This window comes from Protopterus annectens, chromosome 1.part0 (genome assembly GCF_019279795.1).
Source record: "Protopterus annectens isolate FY-2018-M chromosome 1.part0, PAN1.0, whole genome shotgun sequence".
NCBI classification, from domain to species: Eukaryota; Metazoa; Chordata; order Ceratodontiformes; family Protopteridae; genus Protopterus; species Protopterus annectens.
Genome location: NC_056725.1, coordinates 1,354,360,076 through 1,354,384,459, shown reverse-complemented (window position 1 = coordinate 1,354,384,459; position 24,384 = coordinate 1,354,360,076). Strand labels below are relative to the sequence as shown.

Sequence of the window (24,384 nt, the reverse complement as noted above, 5' to 3'; positions counted from 1 at the left end):
TTTAAGACCTAGAACCTATAGAATGCTACCACTATAAAAAATAGTTTGTGCTGAAGAGTTTGCCATTTATACTTATTTGATAATCCCTAAGGTTCTACAGATATGAATATTTGTTTGAAATATGAAGACATAATTTGATTCTGTCAAAAGGCTTAGATTCTGCTCATTGGAAGTTACAAAGCAAACATCCTGTGTTCCACTGGAGTGAATGAGTTAAAAGAAGGCAGGACTTGAATGAGCTGTGTAATGTTTGACTGATAATGATAATGATTGGGTAGATTTTAAACAATGTATAATGTTTACAACTAGGATTGTGTCAATATGGTTTGTGATGTCAAGTGCTTGTAGCTGAGATTATATCAGTATGGAAATGTATAATTGCCTATGTCATAAGTAATAATTTAATAAAGATGTTTCTTGTTTAAAAAAGAGGCAGAAAAAAGCACAGGAGTTGACTGGGCATGAACCATAGTCTGGTGCTGCGAGATGGAGATGAACAGGAAAAATACCAGCAACACTGAAATTGTTGAATAAATGTGAAACTATAAATCATCAATCACATTTTTGAAATATGGCTTTGCAAGAAAAAGTGGCTGAAAAGTTTTATTTATTTATTTATTTTATTTTACATTTGTTGACCGGGATAGTCCGACTGGATGCATGTCCATTTTCAGCAGAGGCCCAGGGAGAAAAGCTCCAAGGGTAAGCAGATACAGCATTACATAATACCAGCATTACATATTACAAACAGACTATTTACAGAGATTACATAAGTAAGCAAGTTAAACAAGTTCCACAGGTTACAGTTAGTCCTGAGCACAAGTCAGGATTAAATTAAATTACACAGTAAACTGGTTAACAGATTTTTACACATTCGAGTTAGCCAGGCTTGATACATTGACATAGCCAGTTAAGTGACAAATGTTGTTTGAGTCTAGTTTTAAATTGACCTAAGGTGGAAAGTCAGGTAATATCAGCTGGAAGAGAGTTCCAGGATCTACTTACAGAGTTTGCAAAGAGAGAATCACCGGCTGTGTTATTAATTTTGCTAGTCTGAATTAGTAGTTTGTTAGAGGATCGAAGCCGGCTAGGATTGTTATAGGGGGTGATAATATTTTTAAGTGCAGGAGTATTGTCCGGATTATAGAGGATTTTATAGGCCATAATCAGTTGGTTATACTGGATTAGGCTAGGTAGTTCAAGCCAACCAAGCTGATTTAGATTGATGCAATGATGTGTCCTAAAAGGCAGCCCAGTGGCAAACTTGGCAATGTGGTTGTAGCAAATTGAGAGTTTGTTAAGGACAGTCTTGTTCAAATTCGAGAGTAGAGGGGATGCATACAGAAGGGTTGAAAGAAGGTGAGAGCGAGCTATGGCAATTTTAGCTGGAGGGGTTAGGAAGGCTTTTATTCTGTAAAATGATCCTAGTTTTTATTGATGGTTTTGATAGTTTGGTTAACATGTAGGTCAAATTTGAGATTATTGTCTATGATGACACCTAATAGTTTTGTAGATGGGTCAGGGGAGATTATTGTGCCATCATGTGATTTTATGGTAAAGGTGAAAGCGGTAGACCTGCGTGTTGGTGAAAATAACAGCATTTTAGTTTTTTTGGGATTTAGGATCAGACGATGTTCAGAAAGCCAGTTTTCTATTGTATTAAAGGTGGTCTGGGTAGCTGACCATAACTCTACTGGAGATGTGGCTGAGCAAATCAGAGTAGAGTCATCAGCATATTGGATACAGCTGACTTTTGGGATGACAGTATAAAGGTCGTTAATGAAGATGGAGAACAGCAAGGGCCCTAGTATAGAGCCTTGTGGTACTCCGAGGGTGTTAGGTAGAAGGTTAGAGAGTTTGTTCTGCCAGAGGACAGCCTGCTGTCGACCATTCAGGTAAGATTGAAACCATTGGAGGGCTCCAGTATCTAGACAGAATGTTTGCAGGGTGTGGATTAAAAGTTGGTGATCAACCATATCGAATGCCTGGAAAGATCCAAAAAGAGGGCTGAGGATATATAATTATTGTTGCGATTATGGTTTATGGTGTTAGTAAAGGCTAGGAGGGCTGAAGTAGTGCTGTGATGAGGACGGAAGCCATGCTGAGTGTCTGCCATAATGCGATTTTGGATTAGGTGGTGCATGAGTTGTCTATGAATACATTTTTCCATAATCTTTGCAAGTGGAGAGAGTATAGCTATTGGCCTATAATTGGAGAATACAGTAGAGCTGGCTCCTTTGTGAAGTGAGATTACATAGGATATTTTCCAGATGGTGGGAATTTTAGCTTCTACTATAGTTCGATTGATTAGTATTGAGACGGGGTAAGCAATAGCATCAGCTGATTTTTGTAGGTACTCGGCAGGGAGTTGATCAGCAGAAAGTGTAGTGGGTTTTAATTTTTTGATCAAGGTATGGATAAGTGAAGTGGCGACTGGTTGGAAGCTGAACGCAAGTTGGTTTCTAGGGGTGCTACTTTCAGGACCAGGGGAGCTAGGAGGTAGTTGGCTAGCTAGGGCTTGAATTGTCTCAGTAAATAATTGGTTAAAACTATCAGAAACATCTTCAGGGGTTTTATCAATAGTAGCAGCAGGGATTGGGGTTGAAGTTTGTCCAGGATGTAGTAGATTATTTAAACCTGGCCAAAACTTCTGAGGGTTATTTTGATTTACTGTCTGTAAATTACAGTAGTATTGTTTTTTGTCTTGTAAAATTGATTTTTGGTTTCGTTCCTGGATTGCCTGTATTTAATGTGATCTTGAGGGTCTTTAGAAGAATGCCATAAAGCCCATGCTTTGTTTCTAAGGGTAATTTTGAGTTTAGACTCTATAGAAAGCCATGGTGCAGTTTTTGCCTTGGTTCTCTTTGAACGAACAGGTGCATGCAAATCAAGGATCTCAAGGAATTTGTTGTTAAAGTATGCTACTGCTTCCTCTAAGGGGAGGTGTTTTAGAATAGACCAATTACTTGAGTTTAGTTCTTGTTGGAATTTGGCAGGGTCAAAGCTTTTATTGTTTCTAACCTTTCTGAGTAAGGGTTGTTGGGAATTAATGGTTTTGTGCTTAATTACATATGTGTGAAGGTGATCGCTTAGGCCGTTAAGGAGGGTACCAGAGGTGTACAGTTGGGGGTGACTGTTTATGAGTACCCAGTCAAGTATACTTTCTTTTTGGTTGGGTTTACCTATCCTGGTAGGGGTGGATATGATTTGTGTAAATGCATGCAGGTTAATATGGGTGGTTGGGGATTCTAAGGAACAGGTGCCCCAGTCTATGTTAAAGTCTCCAAGTAGTAGGGTTTCTTGGGGGTAGTGACATGATAACCAGTGCAGGATATCTTCAAATGTAGATATATTGTTACCTGGGGGAATGTACATACAGATGATATTAATGCATTTATTTTTATTAAGTTGCACTTTGGTGGCAAGAATCTCAGAGTTATTAATCTGAGGAGGTTGTATTACATCTATGGTGACATTCAACTCAGATTTATAGAGTACAGCTACCCCACCCCCTTCCTCGAAGCACGATCCAGCCTGTGTATGTTGTACCCAGGTGGTAACACTTCATTGTCTTTAGTGTTAGGTTTTAACCAGGTTTCAGATAAACAGAGAATCTCAGGGGAGTGGACATCTAGAAGTGCATGCAATTCATGTACCTTGTTATTAATGCTTCTAATATTGAGATGACAGACTAGGAGAGAGTTAGTTGGCCTATTAATTGTAGGTTTGTAGCTTGGATTACAAGTAGAGGGGGTATGTGTATCTGAAGTGAGTGAGCCAGGGTTGGGGTGAATATCACCACCAAGTATTAGGTTGAGTCTATACTTGGTGATGAACTTCAGGAATTTGTTTATTAGTTTGTGGTAGTGCTTGGATCTAGAGCTAATGTGCCTGGGGTTGAGATGTTGATAGACTGAACAAGATGTTGGATAGGATCTGGTACTGTAAGTATGGTTGAAGGTGGAAGGATTTACAGCTGGGGTGATAGTATGGCCTTTTGGGATCTGAAATCCCATAAGAAACTGGTTTTCATACAAGGTAAGGAGGTATGGTGTGAACAAGAGGGGTGTGAACAAGAGGGGTAGTAAAGAGGAGTATATCATTATATGTGATTCAGCTAGTGAGTGAAGGAACTGTTTTACCTGGTGATGCAACACCAGAAGATAGAGTGGTGAGGTAAAGTTACTGGAAGGGGGGATGGGAGAATGCCAGATGAAAGCTAATAGGTGCTATTAAATGTAGGTAGTAGAATAGGGGTGGGTGCAATTATCCCAGATGAAAGCAGATAGGATCTAGAAAGTGGAGGAGTGGCTATAGTACTATAAATTTAGAGGTACTGGGGGTGGGAGGGAATTGGGGGCAGGGAGGGGAGCGAAGAGAGCCTGAGGCTTTGTTAAACTTGTGGGTAGACTGTAAAGCATATATTATATCAATAATATTTAGAAGGACAATAAAGAGAGGAAAAGGTAACTGTAAGTAAAACAATTTTTGTCCTTAGTATTTGAATAAAACTTTTCATGATACTTAAAAAGGTAAACTCAGATTTTTACTTTAGGAATAAAAGGCAGATTGATTTCTGAAAGAAACCCTGTTTCTGTGAAAAATGAGATAGGGTTGACTCACCGTAAGAGCTGGCAACTCAAGATACTCTTTTTGCAGAAGTCAGAGCAATCATTAAAACTTTTCCATGTTAAGAACCTCAAGTCAACCAGATTAGCTGGTTGAAATGGAGTACTTGTTAGCTGCTCTAACACATAATTAAGATCCTAGGAAGGTGACATTGGTTTCCTTGGAGGTCTCTTAAGAAAAACTCCTTTCAAAAACACTTTGATGTGAAAATTCCTTGAAAGAGGATCCATTGGCAGACATTCAGAAATGACTAGTAAATGAACTTTGATGGATGAGTACAAAAGGTCATAGAAAGTTAACTCACACAAATAATGTAAAAACATGGAGCAACTGGCTCTGAATTAGTCTGGTTGTGTTGTTGGTACCAAGTAGGAAACATTTTCCATTTGCTAATATGCACTTTTCTAGTAGCAAGCTTTATTGCCCCCTTTAGTACCTGCTGGACATCCTCAGTAAACAGATGCTTAAAGGGAATCAAGCCCATATCTTCCAGGCAGCCAGTTGAAGTTGATTGGTGTCAGGGTGTATTAAACACCCATGATCTTATGTGAGTAGATCCATTTTGTGAAGAAGCTTGAAGTATTTGCCCCTGGCCATTTCCAAATGAAGGGAGGACCACTGTTGCCTGGGCCAGAAAGGGAATCATCAGATAGATCTGAGAGAGTCCATTCAGAAGTACCCTGGATATCAGTGGAAAGGGTAGAAAAACATACAGAAGCATTTACTGCCCAAGGAAAAGAAATGCCATTTGTCTGCTAGGCCTTCTTACATGGAGTGCTGGGGCAGAATCTTGCTGTCTGATTATTTGAGAGAGGAGGCAAGAGGGTCTACTAGAGGAACTCTCCACAGATGGATCAAATCTTGGAAGACCACCTGCTCAGCTTGTCTGCCACACAATATTGTTTTTCCAGAATGAAGGATGATTGTGGTGTGATATTCTGCTGTAAAGTTTTATTCTAAGCTAACATGGCTAGTCTGCAAAGGGGGTATGACCTGATTCCCCCTGTTTTTGATGTACCACATGATTGTGATATTGTCTGAAACAACTTAAACAGGTCCTGGGGACCAAATATGATTCAGAGAGTTGAGTGCACTGATCAGTGCAAGCATCTCTTTTGCATTTATGTGCTTGCGTCTGGCCTAGGTGCCCCATCCTCCTTTCACTATTATCCCACCTGAAACTGCTTCCAGGCAGTGCTCATACTTTCTGTGATGACTGACTGCTTTGGAACAGGGAGGGAGAGGGGGAGACACATGACAAACCCAAGCACTGGGATTTGAAAAGCCAAGAGATGTTGATGCTGGGACTAAAGAGACTTCAGATAACATTGTTTCTCATATGGAGTCTTGGCTGGGTTATCATGAGAATCATAGATGCCATGAGACCTAAATTCCCCCTCAGCGACTTAAGTCCAAGTGGAAAACCTTAGAAATAGATCTTGATAACGATCTGCTTTTTTCCTGTGGAAGAAAAGCTTTTTTGATCTGTTTCTGATGCCCCAGGAAAACAATTTTGTGTGATGGAGTCATAAAGGAATTTTGAATGTTCTCTTGGAAACCCAGCTTGTGTAAGAGATGGCTAACCAAAGTAAGAAATTCATGACACTTTGAAAAAGACTCTGCAAAGATAAGCAAACCATCTAAATATGAAAAAATGGATATTGTATAGCCTTTAATGAGATATAAGTGGAGCAAGACACTTTGTGAACATTCTTGGTGCAGTGTATCATCCAAAGGATAAGGTAGAGAACTGTTAATGTGATTCAGACACAAAACCCTCAGAAACACCTGAAGTCTGGACGAAAAGAAATGTTGATGATAAGCATCTCTTAAATGTAGTGTTACCAGGAAACTTGAATGAGGAAGAAGAGGTAACCGATTGTGAAGTGACATCATTTTGAACTTAGACACTATCAGAAACAAATCTAACAAAGAAAGAGAACTGGTCTCCAAGCATCTTCTTTCTTTCTTTGGCACTGAAAACTTCCTAAGTAAAAAGACTTCCCAACCTGGAAGGTAGGAACTGGCACTACTATTCCCTGGAAGAACATGTAATGAAGGACGATAGAAATAAGAGTCTGGTCTGGTGGATGAGGAGCAACCCCACCCCCCCCGGCAAGAAGGAAATTCCTCTAATTGCAATTTTGTAATCTCGATGAATGCTCTTCAGAATTAATTTGTCTGAAATTATCTGTTGCCACAGAGAAAAATGGAGATTCTGACTTTCTGGAAGGCAAAAGGGATTGCTAGGGTGGGAGGAAGGACCAATGTCCCCAAAATAGTCAAACTGACTTTTAAGACTGTTCTTGGCTTGGGGGTTCCTGAATTCTTTTTGAAACACCCTTGCCATTTTGTCAAAATTGGATGAGGGCTAGAGAATCCCTTAGAAAATCTGAAAAAGGAGGGCAGAAAAATCTTAGAGATTCCCTGATTTAACTTGTCTCTTCCATCACACTTTTTGATCACTTTTGCAGTAAAGGAAACAAAGTGAATCTCTATCCATAGTAGAAAATAAAATCTCATTATTCACATCCTCTTGGAAAGTTCTGAGAATACTGCTAGCCAAACTTCCTCAAAACTGTACCAGTGGTCATAGTCCTTGAAGAATTATCAACAGAGTCATACACACAATGTAAACTGAGAGCAGTGATTAGTGCAGTAGAAGAAACTAAACCATTTAGTGCAGATTTTTCTGCATTAAGAAGAAACTGCAGACAAAACATTCCTCGTACTTTCACAATTAGTCAGAAGAAACATTAAAGTGTGAGCTTGACAATTCAAAATTCTTAAAATCACAGTTGCAGAAGCATACACTATTTTCCTGTGGCCTTTAATAATCATGTCATCCTTATTAGAAAGACAATGATAATTACCTAACTGTTCATAAACAGTGGAATTAACTAAAGCTATAGCTTCTGTGTCAAGTTTGGGAAGAATGTATAAAAACTTAAAAAGACTAAGGACGTTTTTATATTCTGTCTGCATATTTAGGAGCAGCAGGCCAGCTATTAGGAAATTACAGGCAGACACACACACACATCCTTGAAAGCTGACAGAATTAGAGGAATTGATGAAGGTTCAGGAAATTTCTTCTGTAACAGCTCATAAACGTTTGAGGGACTGAGAAACCTCAGTGTACTCCCACTAAAAACACTGACAATTCTGGATGTGGTCTTCATGAGAGAGGAACCTCAAAGGGAGAATCAGAAACTGAGCTCTCCTTTTAGCCTGAATAAAAAAATGAGGAGAAGACCTTTATCTGTCCCTTAATCTTCTTGTACAAATTCAGAATCTTGAACCTCTACATGAAAAGGAGGGTATCCTTCTTTCTTTTACCAGAAACCAATAAGAAGGTTCAGTTGCCTAAATAAAACCCCGAACCAGACCCAGTGAGCTACTCCTGTGTATGGGCATTTGAGGAGGAGTAAATACGTGTTTAGCTTTCTGTTTCATTTTGACAGAAAAAATGGGGCTATCAGTGTTAAAAATGGCAGCAGCTTCTTCCAGAAATGGGCACTGCTAACCGCTGTCCATAGTGGCTTTAGGTGCTATACCAGTGAGATCCAGGGTAAAAGATGAGTGGTCTGAGGTGCAACAAATGACCACAACAAATTCACCCTCCTGTGGCTGAGACAAATTGCTATCCTGCCATGGTGGCAAAGACTGTACACTTAACTTTTTCTTTTTGTGATTGGAACAAGGACCAACATAGAGTTTTTCCACAGTCAAGATGAAAATGTTCCGTCTTTCCTGAGGAAAACAAACAGCAAAAGCCGGTGAAATTTAAAGTCTTTAAAAGTCACTTTTTCACAAAAGAACACAGTGAAAAGACCTTAAAAACACTTAGCTAATCCCAAAAAGTAAAATAAACACAATTTCTCCAGAGAAAACATTTTTCAATTACTTTAAACAACTTTTAAATGAACTGAAAAAAAAAACTACAGTTTCTTGACAGTCGATTAAAACACAAACTCCAAGCTTTAAAATAATTTCCTGAATAGTAAAGCATTAATAGCAAATATTTGTTTTTTAATGTATGGTTTTTCCCCAAAGAGAACTTGTTTGCCCAACAAAGGAACAGCACAAGCCAACCATCGATCCTTGAAAGCCTCAGAGGTGCATACTCTTCAGCAGCAGGAAAACTGTAAAGGACTTGTTGCCCAAACCTGCCTTTTTAGTCTGTTTAGCTCGACTTGACTAATGATATGTATGGAAGGTGCCATGAAGATTTAGAAGCTGGTCAGCTGTCATGTCCTGTACAGGATGTAAGCCATATAGCTTATGCTACTGCAGCAATGATCATTGTGAAGAACACAGTACATTCTTAAGGACAGTAACTCCATAGTATGCAAGGGTGACTGTCCCTTTGTTTACAAATGTGATTAGGACAGTGACTGAGTACCACTCAGGTTTTTGAGCATATCTGATTAAAGATATTAATAAAGTACAGAGAGTGTATAAATGTTATACTAAAAAATGCAGACAATTAAAAATGTAAATTATAATGACCCGTTGGCTATAGTAAAATTACAGTCTGTAGTATAGATTATTAAAAGACAATCTAATCTGAGCATTTAAATGCTTTAAGGGTGAGTTTCTGAGAGAGGGTGTTGATTTTATCCACCACAACAAAGGGACAAGAAACAGCAACTTGCTCTGGTTGATAGGGAACGCATTGGTAATCTAAAAATAAATGATTTAACCAAATTGCAAGGCTTTGGAATAAACTCCCAGTAAGAGTGATGGAAACTGAAAACATGGTTGAGTTTGTGAAGTAGTTGATGCCCATTTTGGAGAAACTGCTTTTAGGTCATGATTTCTTTGAACAGGGGTACTTAGATGACTTGAAAAAATTAAAAACACTGAATCTTTAATGAGAGTAGCTTGGCAGAAAACTGGAAGTTTTCGATCCAGAAATTTTGATTTCTTCCTTCCTGGAAGTGGAGTCGCAGAAAAGCATGCAGTTTTCACACTTCTGCATATCACTAGGGAAGAAGACATAGTGTAGGTAACACATTCTTCTTTTAAGAAGACAGAGAAAGATAGCAGTTATTAACCTGCACTAGTGACTTTCTACATTTTAAAATATTTACATTGAAAAGCCCATTTTGTTTTGGTCAGGATTATTTGGTTTAGAAGAATTTCAGAGCTTAAAGTTGCATGAAATGAGGAATCCTTTCTAATTTTTCATAGAGACCAAACCTGTGTAATGATCCCAACATGTGTAATGATCCCATATTTCCTGAAGTTGTTTGTAAATTTATTCTTCGTTAGTCAGTTCATTTGCTAGTCTACTCTCCTGGCAAGTCCAATAATAACCCAGGAGAATTTTTCTAAATAAACTCAAGGTCAGTAGAACCATAACTTACTATGCAAGTAGGATCCTTCTCTACACAACTAACTTTAGTTTCCTTTGCATAAGGTAACTCCATCACAAAAAAAAAAAATGAACCTCGCTGCTGGGTTTATTGCCTTGCGTTATTCCCAGGACAAGTTAAGACCTGTTATACATGGACTGTCACTCTGTTTAACACCTGCTTCAAGTCCAGGAAATTTATAGCTGTGTGACCTGGACTAAGAGACATACAGTGGATATAAAAAGTGTACACACACCCCTGTTAAAATGCCAGGTTTTTGTGATATAAAAAATGAGACCACAGTAAATCATTTCAAAACTTTCCCACCTTTAATGTTACCTATAACCTGTACAATTCAATTGAAAAACAAACAAATCTATAGGGGGAAAAATATAAAAAAATAAAACATGTACAATACACTGGTTGCATAAGTGTGCACACCCTTAAGCTAATACTTTGTCGTGTGTGCATACCCTTAAACTAATAATTTGTTGAAGCACCTTTTGATTTAATTACAGCATTCAGTTTTCTTGAGTAGGAGTCTATCAGCATGGCACATCTTGACTTGGCAATAATTGCCCACTCTTCCTTGCAAAAGCTCTCCAAATCTGTCAAATTGCGGGGACATCGCTTATGCACAACCCTCTTCAGGTCACCACAGAGATTTTTTATTGGATTTAGGTCTGGGCTCTGGCTGGGCCATTCCAAAACTTTAATTTTTTTCTGGTGAAGCCATTCTTTTGTTAATTTGGATGTATGCTTGGGGTCATTGTGTTGAAAGATGAAATTCCTTTTCATCTTCAGCTTTCTAGCAGACGTCTGAAGTTTTTGGGCCAAAAGTGACTGGTATTTGGAACTGTTCATAATTCCTTCCACCTTGACTAAAGCCCCAGTTCCAGCTGAAGAAAAGCAACCCCAAAGCATGATACTGCCACCACCATGTCTCACCGTGGGGATGGTGTTCTTTTGGTGATGTGAAGTGTTGTTTTTGCGCCAAACATACCTTTTGGAATTGTGGCCAGAAAGTTCAAACTTGGTCTCATCAGACCATCGCACATTTTCCCACATGCTTTTGGGAGACTTGATGTATTGTTTTGCAAATTTTAGTTGGGCCTGGATGTTTTTCTCTGTAAGAAAAGGCTTCTGTCTTGCAACCCTGGCCATAGTCCAGACATATGGAGAATACAGGAGGATTATCACATGTAGTACACAACCAGTGCTTGCCAGAAATTCCTGCAGCTCCTTCAGTATACTGTAGGTCTCGTGGCAGCCTCCCTGGCCACTTTTCATCTTATCTTTTTCATCAATTTTGGAGGGCCATCTAGTTCTTTGTAATGTCACTGTTGTCCCATATTTTCTCCACTTTTTGATGACTGTCTTCACTGTGTTCCATGGTATATCCAATGCTGTGGAAATGTTTTTGTACCCTTCTCCTGACTGATGCCTTTCAACAATGAGATCCCTTTGATGCTTTGTAAGCTCTCTGGAAACCATGGCTTTTGCTGTAGCAGGCAACTGAGTAAATGTCAGGAAAATCCTACTAGGACAGCTGAACTTCGTTTGGGGTTAATCAGAGTCTTTTTAATTGATGGCAGGTGTGTACCTAAGAAGATTGAATGCTGTAATTAAATCAAAAGGTGCTTCAACAAAGTATTAGTTTAAGGGTGTGCACACACAACAAAGTATTAGTTTAAGGGTGTGCACACTTATGCAACCAGCATATTGTACATTTTTTTTATATTTTCCCCTAACAGATTTGTTTGTTTTTCAATTGAATTGTACAGGTTTTAGGTCACATTAACGGTGAGAAAAGCTTTGAAATTATTTATTTTGGTTTCATTTTTTTTTAAAAAAAAAACTGGCATTTTAACAGGGGTGTGCAAACTTTTTATATGCACTGTGCCCCGGTGAATCCTTACAGCCATAACACAATCTTGAAATCTAAGTCAGGCTTTGCTGAGGCAGACCTTAAAGGATTTCTCACTTGGTCTTTTATCAGTTACCACTGCTCTTTAGGCATGCAGAGGTAAAGAACCTTCAGTCCATGGAAGATAAACTGTAGAAACCTACCATAGTCTCCCTGTTTCATTGACTGAGTCAGAAAGGTCTGAATTCTCCTCCACTTCTGGTCTAGTTTTGATACTTCCTCCTCCTTCCTGCTGTACTGTGATCTAGGATTAGAGAGAGAGAGAGAGAGAGCCTACTGGAGCTTTTGTGTGCACCATTCTCTTGAGTCAATGAAACAACTGCAGCCAAAAAAAGTGACTCGGCTAGAGCAACTTTAAGTACCTCAGTAGTTTCCACTTGTGTTGGGAACCATTTGTAGATGCCAAACTGTACTGATTTCAGTCCGTTGGATATAGAGTTATGGTTCCTTTTATAATACTAAAACATTATGGTGGTACCTTGCATGGTGTACTTTATCTTGCTTCAGTATATAGTGTGCTGTTCTTACCATTCAAATTCTGTGCTGCTGTCTTGGTACATATTCAGTGCTATACTACTCTGTTCTGTGTTGACAGAACTATACTTAATGCTGTTTGATAGTCTTTTGAATTGAAGACCGCCCCATCAAAAAACAAAGTTGTGAAGTGGCATGCCAAAAGGGCATTTCTTTGAACTTGCAAATAAACCATTTGCATGCATCCCTCACACATTCTGTACAGGCGGAGGCACTTACTTATAATCTGTTTCAGGGTTATTGCATCTTGATGAGTGGCATATAGAAGTGTCAGAGTAATGGCAGTTTACAGCAGTCCAGAGTAACAAATTGGTATTTGCATAGTTGATGTTCTGCAACCAAAGAACTCCTTGTCATTGTGTGCTCTGTACAGGTTTTGCTTATTAGGCCTGTATCTGTAGTTTTCACACAGGGTGTTGTAAGCTTTAACATTGCTGTGTAGCAGTCATTTGCCAAACATGTTTAGTACTTTTGAAATTTAAACTGGAATGTAATCTCATGCATACTGTAGTATTTCATTTATTTTTAAAGCTTTAGTTTGTTCCACTTTCCTATTTATTTGCTTTTGGCAAATACAAATGCACCATTTTTAAATCTAATTTTGTGTTTTACAGTTTTCAGTGCAGAAAACAAGGAACATATGGTAGTAAAAAAGTACCATGCGTATGATGAAGAGATCGACACATACACAGAATTCTGGCGACCCTGTGAACTGAGCTCATTAGATGAGACCTTCTGCTTGGCAATGACACATTCTGCACGGTATTTTGATTATGTGCTACTTTTGCATTCCAGATTCTAAAATATCAGTTGTAATGCCTTTAAAGGTACTTATGAATACTAACCATCTCAGTGAGATGAACAGAGCACAGATATTTCGGTTATGACTCATTCAGATGCAATATTGAGCTCTGTTTATGAAGGCTTATGTACGGGATGAGGAAAATTATATACCAACTTAATTAGTTTAATGCCTGCATACATGTGCTGATCCAAGGTGACCTGTTTCATATAAAAATTCATACACACAGTGTGGCATTGACAAATGCATTATGATACTAAATACATCCACTGATAGAGATGTTTTGGGGAGAATTGCAGTGGATATAATTTAAACAACTTTAATGTGACCTATAGCCTGTACATCAAAAGGTGTTTCAACAAAGTATTAGTTTAAGGGTGTGCACACTTATGCAACCAGCTTATTGTACATTTTTTATTTTTTTATATTTCCCCCTAACATAATTGTTTTTCAATTGAATTGTACAGGTTATAGGTCACATTAAAGGTGGGAAAAGTTTTGAAATGATTTATTGTGGTCTCATTTTTTTATATCACAAAAACCTGGCATTTAAACTGGGGTGTGTACACTTTTTATATCCACTGTATATTGCATAAAATAAAGTAAGAGGTAAAGGTGCACTGTAGGAAATTTACAGGAAAAGATGTACAAAGGAAGACAGCTTTAGGGCACTTAGAAATAAAATATATCACTGCCAAGCAGGTGACAGACAACAAACTATGTCATGCAAATGCCAGAACTAGGGCTTCACCACATAGTGAAAAAAATATTTAGGCAGCACCTTGCTAGCTCTTTTTTGTACATCACAATATTTTTAAGGCTTTTTCATGGTGGACCAAGTGATTCTGAGCATTTTGCTTACATTTAATTAGCTATTTATTTATTTTTTACTTTAACTGGGTAGGTTGTCTGATCCTAAGACCCTTTTCAGCCATGAACCAGGCACAGTGGCAATGTGTATGATGAGAAGTACAAGAACATATCCAGAGAACATATAGACTGAAGAAAATATTTCCATATTTCACTCTGAAGGCTGCAGAAGGAAATGTATGTATAATAAAGAAAACAGTTTCTGAATATTGGTAGACAAATTATCACACTAAGGTTCAGTGAATATGTAGACAATCTAACACTTGAATCATATATGTTCTCTAAACATTCATTTCTTTCAAATTAATCTTTTTAATCAAGATGTGTGTGTGTGTATGTACATATTTTATATGTAACAGTCTAGATGTGTGTATGTGCATTTCTCTCTTTCTCTCTCTGTATATAAGTATGGGTGGAAGGCACTGGATTGACTGTGCACCTACACTGATAACGTGTTTGGTCAACACCATTTGATCAAAGCAGACAGATGGTTGCAGGTATGTGAGATAGACAATTGCCAGGTAGGGGAATTTTCCCTTTCCCCAGGGATTGTGCAATCTCATAGTTAGTATATATAATTAGCAGGGGGTGTGGGGGATCACAGCCTCCGACATGGGGAGTACTTGCACTCATGCAAAAACAGGTCTATATTAGAATGTGGAAACCTCACTTACGCGAATCCCGAAAGGCCGACACATGCATAGCAAACCACAAGAACACCGAATGTCCTAAAGTGCGAAATTCAAAATATTGAATTGCCATAGTTAGCCAACACCGCCGCCTGCTATGTACTGCCTACCCAAACAAAATAAATATGAATGTATTACTATATATGCACTTACCTTAACCCGCATCCTAACCCTAAGGTCAGTAACTATTGCACATTTACATTAGGGAGCTATACCGGATAAGGGAATCTCCTACTGACATTTTACCTCACTAAACATGGTGTGGACAACTATGGTGATTCGGTATTTTGAATTTTTGCACTTAAGGCCGTTCGGTGTTCATGTGGTTTGCTGTTTATGTGTCGGGCTTTCGGGATTTTTGTGTCCGCTTTTGAGATATTTTAAAGTGACTTAAAACCAGACATTCCCAGAAGATATGCTTCCAGTCCCCAAGTTCACCCCTTTAGTGTATCCAGAGTGTAGATATTTTAAATTGACATTGCCATCGAGAGAAATGGAACTTTTCTAATTTGATCATGTACTTTGCTGCTAGCACCTTATATAATTTGTCTCTTGAGGTGGAAACTTACAAGTCCATTTCACTGCATATAAAATAGTTGGCAAGATAAACCAGCCAACTGCCTTATATATATATATATATATATATATATATATATATATATATATATATGCACATACATATATATATATATATATGCACATACATATATATATATGCACATATATATATATATATATATATATATATATATATATGCACATATATATATATATATATATATATATATATATATATATATATATATATATATATATATATATATATATATGCACACAATATATATATATATATATATATATATATATATATATATATATATATATATATATATATATATATATATATATATATATGCACATACATATATATATATATATATATATATATATATATATATATATATATATATATATGCACATACATATATATATATATATATATATGCACATACATATATATATATATATATATATATATATATATGCACATACATATATATATATATATATATATATATATATATATATATATGCACACATATATATATATATATATATATATATATATATATATATATATGTATATATGCACACACACACACACACACACACACACATATATATATATATATATATATATATATATATAGAGAGAGAGAGATATGCACATATATATATATATATATATATATATATATATATATATAGATAAATATATACACGTGTGAGATATATATATATATATATATATATATATATATATAAATATATACACGTGTGAGATATATATAGATAGATAAATATATACACGTGTGAGATATCTATATCTATATATATATATATATATATATATATATATATATATATATACACACTTCCATCCTAATATTTCTTTAGACTTCTTGGATATTTTTATATACATTTCTTTAACTGTTAGATCTAATATGAGTGCACCAGTCTCACCCCAAGGTATTTTAGTAGGTCATTGCCCTCCAAAAGTGGGAACTGTTCACAAAATGTCTGAGAGGGGGTACAGTGTATTTTAAACTCCTTTCTTTTGCAGTATTAATTTTTTAACACAAAAAATGGCCACACCTGTCTAAAATTAGGAATAGTAGCGGTAAGTCTGTGTTAGAATTTTTAAGATATAGTATCAAATTATCTGCATACTGGGAATGTTTCAGAGTATGTCCCATAAGGGTATATCCTTCTATTCATAATTTCTTAACATGTTAGCTAATGGCTGAATATACAGAGCGAATGAAAGAGGGGACAGTGATCATCCTTGTGTGGCTCCAGTTTTAACTCTAGCTGTACCTTTTCAGTATAAAGACTTTACCCTCATGAAAGAAGGGGACAACATAAAAAAAATTGAAAGACAGTTAATAAATAATCACATTCTTTTTGGTCGAAGGCTTTTTCTGCATGCAAACTAGCTACGATTAGTGTATTATTTTTTATTTTCAGCATCTATTAATAAAGCTGTCTTACTTAAATAATCTGCTGTATGTCATCCAGGAGTAACATCTATATGATCCCAATTTATTAACGTTGGCATTAGTTCTATAAGTAAGAAGCATGGGCCAGAGTTCACTTTACCAGGAAAAAAAAAACTAAATTGGTGTCATCTGACCATGTTGGTAGTTCATCTTGCAATCATTTAATTATCTAATTATTTTGGGTAAACTTAGGAAAATGTCTTTTACTACTACAGATTTACCTTTCAGGTTACTCACCTATTCTGTTATTAAAAATAAAATACCTTTTCTAATTAATAGAGCTGGTCCCCTCCACTTACACCCTAGTATGATATCCAAATGTTTAGCTTTGGGTGTTCTTTTTCATTTAATGCATTTCTTAAGGGAAAAAATGCTTGAAGACAATTTTTTTACATAAGCAAGTACTCTGACCCCTTTTTACTAGAATATTGAATCTGTTAATACTCCAGGATATGATTTTACAGTTATTCATATAAAAATAACTTAATTATAGAGTTTGTCCACCTTTTGAAAATCACTAGACCCAGCCTAATAACTGTAAGTGCACTTAAGTGCATAAAGAAGAATAAAATTATTGAAATCTAAAAGCAAATTCCCAAGTGTCATAATTAGCTAAATCAAGGCAGAATGATCCAGACCTCTCTCACAACAAATATTAAACCATGAATTTGTTTAGAACTTGAATTATAGTACAACTGGCAACCCAAGTGAATAACCGAATCATATAAATCGCAGGTGTGAATGCACACTTTTTTTTACACATTTCAGACAATAACAATCTGAATACGTATAGAAACACATTAAAATTAATGCAACACAAATGTAATAACTTTTTTTTTGTATTTTTAGCCAGCAATTTGCAAAACATTTATTTTTGAACCTTCCAAGGAGAGGACCCAAATCCTGTTTTCATGCAGGTACTTGGAACTAGATTCAGGCATCTCTGCCTGATGCAGATTGGAACAGGACAGACCATTACTCCCTGCTGTTCCAGTCCAGTCAGTTCCTATTCCTCTCTGTAGTAAATCTTGTTGACTAAAGTGTACAGGTGCAGATTTGCAATATCCATAAGCAAATCTGGTGTTATTGCTAATGCACCACCCTTACAAAGCTTTCACATGGTGAAGAGATGTAGAAATAAAGAAAACCTGTGGTTAAATATCCCATGATTGGACCCAAATGGGACATGCTTTATAGTATAAAGTCAGTGGCACCATTGTATTGCTATAGTAAGTTCAATACGTCCCGGCTGAACATAGGTAACAATGAGAGAGTTGGGCTGCTTTATGCTTGAAAATCAGAAGAAGAGCAGGGTATAAAATATCTTTTTAGAAAAAAGAACATCTGGATGGTACTGCCATAGTCATTTCAGCTAAACTTGCTCGCACTTGTTTTCTTCCCACACCGTGCAACTAGCATGACTATGATGCTGTCAAATGCTGTATCCAGTAGCTAAACAAGCCAGTAAGAATTGATGTTGACAACGTGAAAACCCTGTCTATGTGGGGAACAGTAGCAGCCACTGTACTATTCAAGGGAAAAGAAAGTATGGTACAATAGTGTGAGTGCTTGCAGATCCTTCTCTTCTCCAAGAGCCACGATATAAAATCATCTTTAAGTACAAAATAAGGGCAGTTAAAATAGTAGAGATTTAATAATCACTGATGTTGTGCATGAATCCTTGACCATAGCTACTCTTTGTCTGTATAGCATCGTCTTTTTGAAAAAGAAAAAAAAAAGGTTTGGGTAAACCACATTGGCCAGGGCGGTCTGAAGCAAAATCATTCTGTTTTCTAGTTGGTGCCAACAACATAACAAGCACCCATTCTGGCTAGCTGTTCTCTTGTTTTACAATATTTGTGTGAGTTACTATCCTATGACCTTTCTTATTCCTCTATCATTGTTCATTTATCAGCCATTTCAACATGTCTGCCCATGGATTCACCTCTTCCAAGGCAGTCACATTTCAAAATGTTCATGAAAGGGTTTTGTGTAAGAGGCCTCAAGTAAACTCTTGTCCCCCGCCGCCCCCCCCCCCCGCCTTGGGATCTTATTAATTTTGTGTTAGAGAAACTAACACTCCATTTGAACCAGCTAATCTGGCTGACCTGAGGTTCTTAACATGGAAAATGGTTTTATTGTTTGCTCTGACCACTGCAAGAAGGGTATCTGAGTTGCAAGCTTTTATGGTGAGTCAACTCTCTTTCATTTTCCACAAGGACAGGGTTCCTTTGAGAATTAATCCTTTTATGCTTAAAGTGGTGTCTAAGTTTACTTTATGTAAAATTATCCATCTCCCAATTTTCTTTTCTGAATCTGAAAATGGAGAAAGGACACTCCATACCTTGGATATCCACAGACAAATCTGGTACTGTCTTGACAGAACTAAATCTTTCAGGTCATAGGCTCAGTTGTTCATTTTTTGTCAAGATAACAGGAAGGGAGAACTGGTGTCAAAACAGACCATTTCCAGATGGTTGTCTAAGGCTGTTATCTTTTCTTGTACTCACCATAACAAATCTCTTCCAGGCAGGGTCAAGGCCCACTCTATAAGGACCTTGGCTTCTTCTGTGGCTTTTAGAAAGGTTTGGATTCTGGAAGTATTCTAAAAACTGATACTTGGTCCTTCGTACATAAGCTTGATTGCTTCTCTAGGTCTACATCAGGATTTGCTAGGACCATTTTCCAGGGGCTTCTGGACCATTCTCCTTCCACTTCCCAAATATAGTTAGCTGTGGTAATCTACCCATATAGCTAAAGCTACTGCAGCAGTGATCAGTATGAAGAACATAGTACAGTTGTATAACTTGAACTTACCAAAACCTCACTGCTGATCAGTGCTGCAGTAGGTGCTCCCTTCCCCCATCCCCCTTTTTTTTTTGTGTTTTTATGTCAGAATGTGGACATTTATTTTTTGTTATTCCTTGCCTTGCCCTTTCAGGGCTCGGCCTCCCTCTCTGAAGGGCTTTGCACCCAAACCTGTCTTTTAGTCAGCTCAGCTTGAATTGCTTGACAGTTTGGGCACATGGAAGGTGCCTTGAAACATTGGAAGCTGGTCAGCTTTTATATCCTTGGCAGGATATAACCTTTTATGGCCAAGTAGTAGCTGTATTTGGCCCAAAGGTCAAGTAGATACTGACTAGGAGTGAATACGATGGAAAGATTTCTGCCATTGTAGTTTGTTTTTCAACCTGTCAAAAGGTGGAAAGCACCTCTTTTTTTATAAAGTGCAACATCCTTTGCACAACACTCCTAAAGAAGGTTCCTCTTGCGGCAGGGGGACAACCCTAATGGACACAGCTTACGTAGCAAGGGCTTCTGTGGGGCTTTCATGGGGAGGCCCTTCCAGCACCTCTGAAGGGTTGCCTGACTGATGCGCTCTGGAGGCAGGCATGGGTTGCTTGTCTGTCCGCACAAAGGCTTGGGAGTCTATCAGCTCAGACACAATACAGTTCCCTTTTTGTTTACTCCTGTTCTCTTTTTGTTTACTTTAAAAAAACTCCCAAAAATCCCTTCCAAATGTACCACAACCACCAGAGAAGGGATGCAGTAATGGAAATTTAAAAACTGCTTGTCAGCCACCAGATCAGCGAGTATATTCTGGATCTCGGCAAGCTGATCACAAGGCTGCTTACTATCACATAATTCCAGATGTTTCTGCATTTTCAGCTGGAGGATAGTCCTTATCTGTTTCAAGCTCTGCCCTTTGGTCTTACCACAGGTCCCCAGGTGTTCAACAAGGGCATGGCAGCAGTAGCAGCCTAGTTTAGGCTGCAGGCATTTTAGGTCTTCCCATACCTGGATGGTTGGCTCCTGACCACTTCCATGAAGGCATTCTTGATCAAAGTTGAGACTCCTTACTCCAGCTGTGTCTATCCCTGGGTATTACAGTGAATTACGAAAAAGTCCAGCCTGGAACCGGTTCAAGTGCTAGAATTTATTGGTTGCCATTTGAATATGATAACTCAGATAGCCAAACTGACATTATCAAGACTGAACTCTCTTCGTCTACAGGCTTCTCATATGCTACAAGTTCACAAACCCTCTGCTGCTTCAGTACTTGTTCTCCATGGGCACATGGTGACCTCTCTTTGTCTTGTACCTTTAGAGAGGTACCACATGAGAGTTTTACAGTGGACTCTAGTATTTCAGTGGTCCTTTATAACACATCTGATAGAATTTCTGGTGACATTAACAAACATTTATTTTGGAGTCCCCACTGAATGTGGCAGTGCAACCTTTTTCTTCTTTCTCTTCCCAAGGCCACAGTGACTATGGATGCTTCCTTTCTGGGGTGTGGGCATTTTGAGAGAAAAACTGTCCAAGGGACGTAGGTGAAGTATGAGACCAATCTTCACATCAATATCCTGGAGATGACAGTTGTTCTCCTAGGGTGTCAGATCTTTCAAGACCTTCTTATTGGTTGCCACTTGAATATGGTCACCCAGACAGCCAAACTGCCATGACTCTGACTGCCGTCTAAATCAACAACACTTCAGAGGTATGGTATCTGAACAAGAGAGGAAGAACTCTGTCCTATTTCCTGTGTTGAGAGGCCATGATGGTTTGACAGCTGGTGACGTCCTCTCAGCAGTTTCTGTTCACAGTGTACATCTCGGGAAGTCCAACATTCGGGCAAACAGTTTGAGCAGGAACATTCATCAACCTCATAATTGGTTCCTGAATCTGGAAGTAGCATTAAAGATTTTTAGCCTCTAGGGCACCCCTCCTGTGATATGTGTGCTTCCTTGTACAACACAAAATGCAGCAGCTTTTATGACCTGAACCCTCCTGAGTGACAGCCTCTAAGGATACTATTCTGTATGCTTGATCCCTGGGTGGTCTTTATGCCTATCCCCCAACACCTTTGACAATCAAGTTTCTTCAGAAGGTAGCCCATCACAAAGTGTCTGTCATCCTCATTGCCCCATTCTGGCCTGAGCAAGTTTAGTTCCCCTTCTTTGGCTTCACCTGCCCTCAATCCTTGGCTCTCCACATCATCAAGAAAATTTAATTCTTCCTGTTTTTTTTACAGTTTGTCTTACTTTTCATTTTTTTCCTCCATTTGTGCAACACACCTTAATTGTTTACTGTAATAACTGTAGAAGAAGCACTGGAATTAAGCCAGAGATCCAGGGGCCTAATGACCTCCAGGAGATCCGGAGTTATAGATACCCACGGTACATTTTAGAGCCTTTTCACCACACTTTTAATCCAGTGATTGCCTGACCAAAAAGCATGGGTAAGGAAAGAAATTCAGTCTTATTTTTTATTTTTAAAGATAGAAATGTGTCCAAAGCTTAGTAATCAAAGTTAACAAAATATTACTTTCCAAAAAATTAAGAAGCTACATTTTTGTGAGGCAACATGCATCATATCTTGGAAAAATGCTCACCTTCCAACCCCACCCCAGAAAAATCAATTTCTGTATAGTCCTTTGGTGTTAGATTGGGATTAAAGCAGAAATAAAAATGGCCATTATCCTATATTTTGAGTTGTTACTGTTATTATTATACACAACATGCCTCCTCACCCCCAGCCTGAAAAGACAACTACATTATTTATACCCCTGCAATATTAGACCGGGAAAAAAATGTAAGAGCAAATGGCCAACGTAATATATTCCATCTTGTCACCATCCAGTGTCTATCTATCTGTATATACATACACACACACACACACACACACACACACACACACACACACACACACACACACAAAATATGACTCTTTCTAAACCCAAACCTTGTATGTACTAAATCATTCAGAAATTCTGATTAGTTATTCATTACTTATGAAGGTAAAAAGAAACAACAACCGCTGTCAAAGCAGACCATCTCCAAATGATTGTCTCATGCTATTACCTGATACCCACCACAATAAGGCAATTCTAAGTAGGATCAAGGATCACTCTACCAGGGCCTTTGCTTGTTATTTATTTATTTTTTTTATGTATTTATATTTACTTATTTTACATTTGTTGACCGGGATTGTCTGACTGAGCTGAGTAGCCCTTTTTCAGCAGAGACCTGGGGAGAAAAGCTCCACAATATTACATTATGTTTTAAAATGAAAGATAAATGACTAAAAATAGGTTTTACAGAGAATAGTCAGCACAGAGACAATTAGAGAAATAAAATTTTCAGAATATCACTACAGAAGATAGTCAACATAATCAAACAAATCATATATCACAATTTATTTTATGTCTGTTATAGCGTTATACAGTAGCAGTAAAATATCCTGGTTGGAGACATTTATAATATAAAAGACATAGCAGTAGAGATACACAAGGGTTATAGTTGGATAGTCTAAGGTTTAAGGAGGTTTTAAACAGAGGCAGGACCACTGGGATGTTAGATAATCACTTGCTGCAGCTTTGAATTGATTTATATTTTTAAGGGATCTGATTTCTAGTGGGAGTTTGTTCCAAGATATAGAGGGATGGTGGCTATAGAAGTTTTGACCAATTTTTGGTGTTGGGTTTTGTATTTGTAGCAGGTCTCGGTGAGAGCTGTGTAGTGGCCTGGTGGGGTTGTAATATGAGATGAGAGGAGATAGGCTGGGGCAGTAAGATTTCTGGTAGAGGACTGAATGCAGTATGAGGAGTTGGGAGAGAAGTAGCTGATGGGGTAGCTCAAGCCACTTTAGTTGTTTTAGGGCAAGACAATGGTGAGATTTGTAAGAATGTTGTGCTGCAAATCTAGCTATCTTGTCATAAGTTGCCTCTGTCTTGACTTGTAATGTAAAGTTTAGATTTGTAAGAATTTGGGAGCTGTAGAGTTGGCTAGGTAGGAGGTAGGCATGTGAGAGGGTAATTTTAGCTTTCGTAGTGAGGAACGTTTTGTTTCGATAGAGAATCTCTTATCTGTAGCTTTTCGGAAAGGGTTGGATTTTTGAAGTGTACTAAAAGCAAGTACTTGGTCCTTTCTACATACCTTTAGAAAGCTCTACAAAATAAATTCCTTCTCCACGTCTAGAGCAGACTTTGCTAGGATCAGTATCTCCTTCTCCAATATAAGCTATGGTAATCTTACTGTGTAGCTAAGGCTACTACAGTAGTGGTCAATTAATGAACATAATACAGCTGTGTAAGTAAACTTACCATAACAGTAGATAATTCAGATTATCACTGCTGCAGTAGCTGCTCCTTTTCTATCCCCTTATTTTTGTATGTTTTTGTTGCCAGGCTGAGGACTTTTATTATTGGTTTCCTAGCATTGACTTTTTCAGGGCTCTAGCCTCCCTTTTTCAGTTGGCATGAAAGCTCCAAAGGGCTTGGTGTGCAAACCACTCTTTTCCTTCAGTTTTTCTATAATTGGTAAATAGTGTGGGTGTTTGTAAGGTGTCCTTAAGCTTTGTAAGTGAGATTACAATCCCTACCCTGTAGTAATATTTCCTACTGCAAGATTATTTCTTCCAAATGTATTCTAAATACCAAAGTAGTAGTTTTATCTGGAATATAAATTGCCTGCCAGTGTAATCTTTCTCTCCTGCCAGCAACCCCTTACCAACA

At 37.7% G+C, this 24,384-nt stretch overlaps 1 protein-coding gene across 4 annotated transcripts in view; it reads left to right on the top strand.

Annotated features, from left to right (window-relative positions):
* FIG4 (FIG4 phosphoinositide 5-phosphatase) overlaps positions 1-24,384 on the top strand; it is a 3,828,182-nt gene that overhangs the window by 2,907,927 nt on the left and 895,871 nt on the right. For all 4 annotated transcript variants that reach the window (XM_044066775.1, XM_044066785.1, XM_044066766.1 and 1 more), the window contains exon 19: positions 13,062-13,209. In XM_044066775.1, the coding sequence (XP_043922710.1) occupies positions 13,062-13,209 (148 nt within the window). The remainder of the gene's footprint in view (positions 1-13,061; positions 13,210-24,384) is intronic.